At 43.0% G+C, this 11,150-nt stretch overlaps 1 protein-coding gene across 2 annotated transcripts in view; it reads left to right on the forward strand.

Moving 5' to 3' along the window:
* AEBP2 (AE binding protein 2) overlaps nt 1–1,039 on the forward strand; it is a gene marked incomplete at both ends in the record, with an annotated part of 40,578 nt that extends 39,539 nt beyond the window's left edge. For both annotated transcript variants that reach the window (XM_080705848.1, XM_080705849.1), the window contains 2 exons: nt 464–490; nt 994–1,039. In XM_080705848.1, coding sequence (XP_080561974.1) covers nt 464–490; nt 994–1,039 — 73 coding nt within the window. The remainder of the gene's footprint in view (nt 1–463; nt 491–993) is intronic.
* Nucleotides 1,040–11,150: the final 10,111 nt, after the last annotated feature.

Here is an 11,150-nt window from a genome sequence, read left to right on the forward strand (position 1 = left end):
ACAGTTGCTGGTGCCTGACTGGCACCCTAGAAGAGTAAAGTTGTAGGAGAACCACTCTGCCTTCAGAACCTCAGAACCTGGGAGGCGGGTGCAGGAGGATCGAGGCTCTGAGCAACCTCGATCAAATAAAAAACATAAAATAGCGCTGGGGGTGTAGCTTGGAGCTAGAATGTCTCTGGCTCTCCCCCTACCCTCGCCATTTTGTGTTTTTTTTTTTTATATATATATTTTCGAGGTGGGGTTTCCCGTTGCCCACCAGGGCTGGACTCAGAGCCTGGCCCCAGGTGCGCATCTCCGCCTTGGCGCCGGCTGAGGCTGCAGCTCCACTCGCAGTGCCTCTGAACGGTGGTCAGTGATTGCCACGTGGCCTGGGTCTCAGAAGTATTTGTAATGTTTCTCTTTTGAATTACTCCATATGTTTGATTCAGTTGAATAAAAGAAAATTTCTTTTTTCTTTTTCTAGAACAATGCCACAGAAGAGGTTGAAGAGGTAAAAAATAAATACATACATAAAAAGCAAACAAGCGGGGACACCTGCAGTCTTAGTCACTGACGATGGGTTTAGGAAAAGTTGCACATTAGCGTCAACCCCCTTCCTCTTTTTTAAAAAAATCCAGTATTTAGAATAATATTTATGCTTAGTGTAAACATTCTGTGAATGGAGCAGGCTCTTCTGTGGGATATCTTAATATATTACTGTATGTCCACATTTTCCTGGGACGGTGCTGTGGGGGACTGAGCAGTCTGGCAGCGTGGCTTTGCACGCTTGCTGCTTCGCGCTGCTTGTTTCTCCCTTAGTGACTGCAGTAGTTTTATTGGAAAGAGAAAGTTACTGCACATGCCTTACAGATAGCAGGTGCACTGTAAGGACACTTGGCTGGACAGTGCCACCTGATTGGAAGTCATCTTAGGAAATATTGAGACAGTGAGAATTATAAACCTTTCAATTATGATAAATAGATGTGATTGGTTGCCATTTGTGTTCTTTTGCAGAACTCTGATAAGAAAAGTGTTCAATTTGTATTTAAGCAAACAGTGAACGACATTTGCAATCAACTAAAAATCCGTCTTTCGAATTAGGGCTGAAAGTCACTGTTAAAGAGTGTTGCAGTGTGTGGTGCCCCTTTCAGGACTAGGGCTCTGTGGAGCACAGTATGTTGGTATTTACCTATACAACTAATCTGCTAACGGTTTTTGAAAAACCTCTATTTCAAATTATTTGAATAGTCTTTGTATTTTGACTCAACTTATATGACTCTAATTTTTTTTTTCTGAGGAAAACATTGGTTTTTGAGTTTTTCTTAATGTAAGAAAATTGTATTTTTTTTTAAAGTATCTTCAAACTGAATCTTTTATGCACCAAAGTTGGTTTTGAAAAAAATAAAATAAAATCACTTTCTTGCTTAGTAAGCAAGAAGCCATATGGAATTTTTTTTAACTTACAGAAATGGAAATATGTGTAACTTGTTAGTATTGTATCAAACAGATGTTGCATAGAGATAATAGAACATTGCTTGTAAATAACTCAGCAGATTTGTAATATATTTTTATATTATGAAATGTAGATGTTTTTCTAGAGGCATGAAAGTTAAATGTATATATTATGGTAGAAATAATATTGAAGGATATTGTAATTCACTAGTGCTGCCAGAGGAATTGTTAATAAAGCACCTTCGTTAACAATAAATGTCTTTGCAGACTTAAGGGACTATGTACTACTGTTAATATCTATAAGAACAAAACACGTTGAACATCCTTCCAGAGTCTTTGAGGGAGACCTATACCCATAATAGAATTATGGCGCTCATTTCTGACAGTGCCCGGTTTCCTTATTGGAGGAAGGACATATTGTATGTGGCTATCTGCAGTCAAACTGCAGGAAATACTCCTGATTGTGGAGTTTTCACTTGACTACAGTGATAGAAATACCAGCAGTTTTTACACTAAATTTTTTAAAGAATAGACAAAAATATAGAAATGAGCCTTTGGTTCCAAAATGCGAAAGGTCCATAATGCATCGATCATTTCTCATTTGCTTTAAAATAAATAGTAAAAATGATGGGAGACTTTATTCATTAACAGTGGGGTAGAGAGCTCTGTACATGGAGTGAGTCGTGAGATGCGTGCGGTGCAGGCGAGAGCACAGCCGCGCCGGCGCTCGGAGCGCCAGCCCAGGGCGAGGGGGTGTGCACACAGCCCGGAGCACATGGGGTTTATTTTTAAAAGGAAAAGCAGTGTGTTTTCTTACTATTGCTTGTTTTCTTTTGCTTAAGCACTTCATTAATTGCTTTACTCTGTACCTGCGAAGTAATCTACAATCTTTGTTCTTTTAAAATTTTGATTTGTTATAAAATTGCCAAATAGAAGTGTTTCAGTATATAGTTTGTATCTGTATCTTTATTTTATTGCCTCCTTGTAAGTCATTCTTAATTGACGGATGATTGTAGACCTTGCTTGAGTATTTTTTCTAATAAAACAAAGCAAATCACATTTAGCTTCAAATTGTAACAGTTTAATTAAATTTTAAAGTGTCATCTGAAAATATACGTCTGTATTTTCTTTAGGAGCACAGCGAATAAATTAGTGTTTTCATTGAGTAGAAACGGGTTAGGTGTCAGCGTCAACTGTCACGGTCATTGGTTAGCCTGGAGTCCTCAGTCGCTCATTATTCTTTGCTGCTTACCCAACTTTGGTTTGATACTATTTTTAGCACACCAAAAAGAATATAAAATTAAAGTGAGCTAGTTTTATAACTTGTATGTATACATTTATATACACATATTCAATTAAGATTGGAAAATAAGTGTAAAAATTTTAATCTGTATATTTATTAGTGTCTACTCATCAGAATTGTTCTTTGTAAACCCAAATATGACGCCTTTTAGTAAGCCGCCTGGCACAGCCAGCGTATGTGCAGAGCCCACTGGTGCCCGGGGGCCTGGGGGCGAGGGGCCTCGGCCTGCAGGCCTGGCCTTCACTGCTGGCCCTAGGAGACCCGGCTGCCACTTGCCTGGCTGATCCTTCTTTTGAAACCTTAGGCCACACAGTTGCATTTCAGTATGATGGTGTTGGAACATTAATTTCAGTGGAAGCTGTTTAATATGCTTTATAGTAAATATTGCCATATTAGGTGTTGCAACAAATGGTGTTTTGGGGGGAACTTTTACAGTGGGTTTCTTAATAGTTAATAACAGTCCACCATTTTACCATTTGTATTTTTGTATTTTGTTTTACAAAATAGGACTAAATGAGATTTTGTAAATCAGATTATGTCTAAACCCTAAGGCACATTCGCTTTATCTCAAAGAATCTCGAAGTAGAAAATATTGTAAATTGTTTATTTTTCTAATAAACTTTCTCATGTATAAATGTTCCCTAAAGTTGCCACACATGACTGCTTTGTATGCATGTAGCATGTATGTATGTATGCATTTCACTGCACTTCTGTGGTGCTGAGGCTCACGCCCAAGGTCTCACACCGAAAGCACGTACTCGCGCTGCGCAGACGCCCCCGGCCCCTGCCGTACCTACCTCTCCTTAATGCTGCACACTACCTCTGAACACCCGCGGGCCCCGGCCCCCGCCCGTACCTCTCCTTAATGCTGCACACTACCTCTGAACACCCGGGAGTCCTCGATGCATACTTAACATCGTGTGACTTGGAGCTCTTGCATGTCGGGCACTTTGGGTATGAAGCTGGTTCACTCACGCGCTGATGGAGTGTTTCACATACGCAGATAGTGTGCACAGGGCTGGGTCTGCCACTGCTGTTGAAGCACACCCACTTGTTTACAGCTCCTGCGGTTCTTTATTCAAGGTTAAGTATTCTGGGTAAGTTCAACAATGTGAAGCATTTGGAGGCTGAGGCGGAGGATTGCAGTTTGTGGACAGCCTCGGCCACTTAGGCCCTCCGCAATTTAGACCCTGTTTCAAAATAAGAAAAAACAGGGCAGGGGATGTAGTTCGGAAGTCGAATGCCCCTGGGTTCCATCCTTAGACCCGCCCCCCAAAAAAAGTGAAAATTCTTTTCTTGGGACATTTTGTTCAGGTCACATTTTTAAACAATCTTGGTACCTCTGTGTAAGTCAAATTAATAGTTTATCTAGATTCTTAAAGCACAGAACCAAAATATTTGCATAACAAAGTTGGGGCGAAGAGCTGTGAGGAGATGCTTACATACAGCCTCTTTTTAAGAACAGGGTTAAAGTAGCGTGAGAACACTTTCTTGAGAGAAGTGGTACATTTTGGAGTTTTTAATTTAACATTTTTATTCTGAGCTGGGTATGGTGGCGCACACTTGTAATCCCAGCATTCGGGAGGCTAAGGCTGGAGGATTGCAGTTTGCGGACAGCCTCAACTACTTAGGCCCTCTGCAACTTAGTGAGACCCTGCTCAAAATAAAGAATAAAAAATAGGCCAGGGGGTGTAGCTTGGAGGTCGAATGCCCCTGGGTTCCATCCCCACACCCGCAAAAAATAAAATTTTTATCCCAAAAAGATATATTTTATCAATGGATAAAAACTTCTTTAGAAAAATTACCTGCATACAATTTTTTTTTCCTTGCAGTACTGGGGAATGGAACCCAGGAACATTCTTCCTCTGTGCTTACACTCCCGGAAAATATTTATTTTGAAACCAGGCCTCACTCAGTAGCTGAGGATGTCCTTGAACCGAGAACCTCCTGTCTCGGCCTCCCAAATGCTGGGATTACAAGCATGCGCCACCACACCCAGCCCAGGGTATATTTCAAAATGAATATTTTTCTTCTAAAGGTAAGAGGAATTTTTTTCCCTTTTTTTTTTTAATACTACAGATTGAACTCAGGAGTGTTCTACCTTCGAGGTACACCCCTACCCCTTTTTATTTTTTGTTTTGAAATAAGGTCTTCCTAAATTGCCAACCTGCAATCCTGTCTCAGCCTCCGCAGTACTTGGATTTCAGGAATGTGCTACTGTGCCCAGCGATCTTTTTCAGTCTTTACTGTGAGAACTGGATGGAACTTGAGGTAAGACTCACAACGTCTGTGTGCGTGTGCGGCTGTGGGGGTGTGTGTGTGTCAGGAGGGTGAGACTGGGCTCCCGGGAGGTGTTAACTCTCAGACTTGTCCACACCGGGTGCCCAGCAGTCCATCAGTTACAGCTTAGGTTTCCTAGCCCTGGTACTGGTTCTTGTACACGGTTCTGTTTGTGGCTTTTGCTCCTGTACGCTGATTTATTCTTTTTGTGGTGCTGGGGATTGAACCCAGGGTTGTTCTATCTCCTAGCTACGCCTCCAGCCCTAATTTTTAATTTTTATTTTCAAATAGAGTCTCACTAGTACTCGATAGTTTCTGACGCTGGCCTCAAACCTGCAATTCTCCTGTCTGAGCCTCCCAGTTACTGGGATTACAGCCATGCACCACCACTCCTGGCAATTTTCTTTTATCTGCAGTTTGGGGGCATTGATTTCTCTGTGGCATGAATTCTCTGGTGAATCTGAGGATTGTCTTTCTCGGTCCAGATTTTCATCTTTCGGGCTGGGTCCATGACACATAGTCTTACATGCTGGACCAGAAATAGCATCTGCCATGGTCCACTGCTGTAGCAAACTGTAAAAGAGACTTAAGTGTCTACAAAGGTCAGGGATGTGTCCTCAGATTGTTTAGATCAAGTATTCTCATGTAGCAATACAGTATTTCTCTTTTTACGTAGTTCTGATTTTTTTTTCTTCTTCTTTTTTTGGCGGTACTGAGGATAGAACCCAGGGGCATTCTACCTCCAAGCTACACCCACAGCCCTATATTTTAGTCTTTATTTTGAAACGGCCTCACTGAGTTGCAAAGGGCCTCACTAAGTAGTAGCAGAGGCTGTCTGGGAACCGCGATCCTGCTGTCTCGGCCTCCCAAATGCTGGGATTACAGGCGTGCGCTACCATGTCGGCAAGTTCTGTTTTTAAAAGTTCTTCCCTCTCCAGAGTTTTCAAAGTGTACAAGAACTTAAGTGGAGAGCAGGGAGGAACGGGCAGGATTTGTGCCTACCTGTCATCCCAGTGCTTGGGAGGCTGAGACAGGAGGACTGCAGGTGCCAGGACAGACAGCCTTACCAATGTAGCAAGAACACTGGCAACTTAGCAAGACCCTGTCTCAAAAATCCATGCTAGGGCTGGGGGGTGTGTGTGGCTTGGAGGTAGACCGCCTCTGGGACCAGACAGCTCCCAGGCCCCGCCAGGGTGATGGCTGCTGTAAGGAGTCCCGTGCCTGCTGCGCGGTTCATAAATCCTGGAAGAGTGTGTCTGGCAGCCCTGGAGCCTGGTGCCCATGTCCTGCGAGGGGCCCCTGCAGGCTGCAGTCGTCCAGCCGGATGGCTTCACCCCCACGGATCCTTACCTCTTCCAGCTCCCACCCCATGCTAGGGATTGACCCCAGGATTTCGGTATGTGAATCTGGGGAGATGCAAACATTCAGTGTGACGTCCCTGGTCCCCCAGATTCACGTTCTTAAAATTTTTATTTATTTACTTTTGTGTTGCTGGGGATGGAACCCAGAGGCTTTCTACCTGTGGGATACACTCCCAGACCCATTTTGTATTTTATTTGGAAACGGTTTCGCTAAGTTGCTGAGAGCCTCACTCAGTAGCTGAGGCTGGCTTCAAACTTGTGCGATCCTCCCGTCTCAGCCTTCCAACCACTGGAATTACAAGTGTGCGGCCACCATGCCCAGCATTAAATTTTTTTTTATTTTGAAAGCCATGCTGGTGGTGCACACTTGTCCAGTACTTGGGAGGCTGAGCCAGGATTATTGCAGGTATGAAGACAGCCTCAGCAATTTAGGACCTTCACAACTTAGATTCAGTTTTCAAAAGACTGGGGTGTAGCTAGAAGGTAGAATGCCCAAGTTTAACCCTTGATACCACACACACAAAAAGGAAAAAAAATTGTATTTTGAAATGGTCTTACTAAGCTGCTGAGGCTGGCTTTGAACCTGTGATCCTCTTGTCTCAGCTTCCCAAGTGCTAGGATTACAGGCGTGCGCCACCATGTGCAGCTCCCGCATAATTTCTAAAGTCTAAAATTCAAAGTCTCATCTAAGCATCTGAGTCAAATACGGATGGAGTCGAGGTAGGGTTTCCCCTGAGGCTCACTGCTGCCCGGTTGTGAGCTTACGTGATAAGACTGGCCTAGCACAGAAAGTCCCATCCCATGGTGGAGAGTTTGGAAAGAAGAAAGGGCGCGACAGGCCAAAGCCAGGTCCTCGACCACGCTCCACCAACCCTAGGTCTCAGGACCCCTCCAGCGCTCCGCCTTGCAGACGCGGGGCTGGGCGGCGTCCTGCCTCAGCGACCGCTGAGCCCGTTCCCACGCGCATTGCCCCACCAGTGCCAGGCTCCTGCCCCAGGCCCCACTGAGGGCTGGTCCTGCCCTGCGGGATCAGCATGAAAATCTCAATTCCACGCCGATGTCCTTCAGTCCAGGAGCCACATCCTGGTAATCCCATCATGAGTGGAGCCATGGTGAGTGTAGTAGTTGCATTTAACATGCCTCACCTGCTAAAGATCACGGCAATGATGCTTGTAGGATAGTAGAGTTAGGTATAAAATTTATTTCTGAACAGATTAAAAATCTTTCTTCTTTTTGGAGGTTCTGGGTTCAAACCCAGGACCTACTTCATGCTAGAAAAGTGCTGTACCACTGAGCTACATCTCCAGCCATATACAGATGTTTAATCAAAACTCAATATTTTTACGTATCTTTCCTTGTTAACGTATAGAAATTCCTTCCCCATCCAGTATCAGAGTACAGTACTTTCGTCAGGCTATTATTTTTATTATTACTTTTGTGGTACTGGGGATTAAGCCCAAGGGGCATTCTACCTCAGAGCTACACCCCAGCCCTATTTCTTATTCTTTATTTTAAAACAGGGTCGCACTAAGTTGGCAGAGGGCCTCACTAATTAGCCAAGGCTGTCTGCGAACTTGTGATCCTCCTGTCTCGGCCTCCCAAGTGCTGGGACGACAAGTGTGCGCCACCACACCTGGCTTATTTTTATTATTATTTTTTTACATATAATAATAGTTGCGGTTGCGATTGGTCAGTGGGTAAGCTGTGGCCTGCTGTGTTTCTCTGTGTCTAGTTTTCTACCATTTGAATCGTTAGAGCACTCACTGGTAATTACAGCCTCATTTGTTTTCAAACACTTCCTCTCTTGCACAGGTTTTATTGGACTCGCTTTATACATCGCCTGTTCATTTTGTACTTTCCCCCACCATTTTTCCAAGAAACCTGGCTTCTTTTAACAGAGAGGACTGTTTAAAAACCAAGATCTAGGGCTGTTATGAAACATTTCTATCATCCTCAACCATAGCTCATGCTGTTCCAGTTTTTACCTCACCCCAGCCCCCAGCAACCACTTACCTCCTGTCACTCTAGATGAAATACAATCTTATATTTATAACCAGAGCCATGTCATAGGTACTTTTTTGCGTGGGGCTTCTTTGACTACAAGGTTTGCTATTCATCTGTGTTGTAATGACCACACGTTCATCCCTTTCAATTGCTGTATAGTATGTTAACATGTAATGAACGTTTGGATTATTGTCAACTATTAGAAATAAAGCTGCCATGAACCTCTGTGTGAAAGTCTGTGTGGATATATGTTGTCATTTCTCAAGGGGAAATGCCTAGATAAGAAATTGCTGGACCGCAGGAAAAGTATACTTGAGTTTGTTTATTTATTTATTTATTTATTTTTAATTTATGGTACTGGGGTGGAACCCAGGGGCTTTCTACCTCCAGGCTATACTCCCAGACCTATTTTATACTTTATTTGGAAACAGGGTCTCACTAAGTTGCCGAGAGCCTCACTAAGTAGCTGAGGCTGGCTTCCAACCTGCGCGATCCTCCTGTCTCAGCCTCCCGAGCGCGGGGATGACAAGCGTGCGCCACCAGGCCTGGATTCACGTGAGTTAATTTTATAGAAGCCGCAGGCTGCTTTCCAGGTGCTTGCACCTTCCCAACATCAGGACAGGAGCGTTCCAGTTGTTCCGTCTCCTGCTCAACACTTGGTATCGTTTGAATCTTTTTCTTTTTTGTAGTGCTGGGGATCGAACCCTGGAGCATTCTCTCTCCGAGCTGTATCCCCAGCCTGATTTTATTTTTATTTGAAACAGGGTCTTGCTAGGTTGTTGAAAATCTCACTATTGACTGAGGATGACCTCGGACCTGCGATCCTCCTGTCTCAGCCTCCCTAGTACTGGGATAATAAGTGTGTGCCACCACACCCAGCGAGTCTTTATTTTAACCCTGGTGACTGGTATGTCCTGTTATTGCGACTATTTGGCATTTTTCCCAATGACTAATGATGTTGAACATCTTTTCATGTACTTACTGGGCTTTTTTCTTTGGAAGTTTTGTGTTCAAATCTTTTGCTCTTTTTAAAATTAGCTTAAAAAATTAAGTTGTGAGAGTTTACTATATAATTCTGGATACCCTTTCTATATATGTACTCTGGTTTGACTATCTTTTTTACAATGCCTTAAGTAAGGAAAGGAAATGGTTAATTCTTTCAAAGTGCAGTTTATTTGCTTTTTCCTGATGGTTTGTATTTTTGTATCCTGTTTAAAAACATCTTGGCCTACCTCAGGGTCATGAAATTTTCCTTTCTTTTTTTTTTTTTAGTAGTGGGGATGGAACCCAGGGGCATTCTACCTTCAAGCTACACCTCCAGCCCTTTGAAACAGTCTCAAAGGGCCTCATTAAGTAGCTGAGGCTGTCTGCTGACTCAGCCTCCAAAATGCTGGGATTACAAGTGTGCACCACCACACCCGGCTTCTTCTGTATTTTCTTACAGAGATTTAACTTTTTTTTTTTTTTTTTTTTTTTTTTGTGAGTGATACTGGGAATTTAACCCGGTGGCATTCTACCTCTGAGATGCACCGCAGCCCTACTTATATTTATTTCTAAACAGGGTCTTGCTACCTTGCTGAGGCTGGTCTTGAACTGGCAATCCTCCTGTCTCGGCCTGTACATTCAGGCCTAGGCTCCATTTCAAGATCATCTCCAGGTAAGGATTGAGGTAAGGATTGGGGTTTGTTGTTTTCTGTCATCTATTTGTTCCTTCCCCATTTGTTGAAAAGACCACCGTTGGGTGTCTTCATTTCGAGTCACCCCCTCATGCCATTTTGGCATGGGACTGTATTTCTATTTTCTGTATTTCTATCTTTTAATAAACTTCTTTAAAAAAAGAAAAGAAAAGAAAAGACCACCTTTTCCCCTGGGAATTACTTTAACAACCTTGTAAAATATCAGTCGATTGTATATGTGTGGATCTATTTCTTTAAAATAAAAAATTTTTTATTGGTGCGTTGTAGTCGTATATCTTAATGGGGTACAAGATGGTGGAGGCACACATGCACACATCACCCAATTAGCCCTGACCCCATTCCCGCCCCCTCCCCTCCCCCTCCCTCCTCATGTTTGGCTTAGTGACTGACTTTGATATGTTTGTGAATGTCCATTCCCTCTCCCCACCCCATCTCCCTCAGTTTGATTCAATTTCGTATTTTTTTGTGACTGACTAATCTCACTTAGCATAATGTCTTCCAGTTCCATCCATTTCCCTGAAAATGATGTAACTGAGTTTTTTTTAATGGCTGAGTAAAATTCCATGGTGTCCATATCCCACAGTTTTGTAATCCACTCATCTGTTGATGGACATCTTGGCTGGTTCCATAGTTTGGCTATGGTGAATTGTGCAGCTATGAACATAGATACACATGCATTGGTTTGGTAGTTTGGCTTCCTTTCTTTTGGGTAGATACCCAGAAATGGTATTGCTGGATCAAATGGTAGATTTGTTCCCATTCTTCAGAGGATTCTCCACACTGTTTTCCAAAGTGGCTGTACTAATTTGCAATCCCCCCAACAATGTTCTAGAGTTCCCACTTCTCCACATTTTTGCCAGCATTTGTTGAATGATTGCCATTCTAGTTGGAGTTAGGTGAAATCTCAGGGTGGTTTTGATTTGCATCTCTCTGATTGCCAGTGATGTTGAGCATTTTTTTCTGCATTTATTGGCCGTTTGAATTTCTTCTTTTCCCCATTTTTTGACTGGGTTATTTGTTTTCTTAATGCTGAGTTTCTTGAGTTCTCTGTATATTCTAGATATTAGTCTTCTA

The sequence above is a fragment of the Muscardinus avellanarius genome, assembly GCF_963383645.1.
Source record: "Muscardinus avellanarius genome assembly, chromosome: 11".
Classification (NCBI taxonomy): Eukaryota; Metazoa; Chordata; class Mammalia; order Rodentia; family Gliridae; genus Muscardinus; species Muscardinus avellanarius.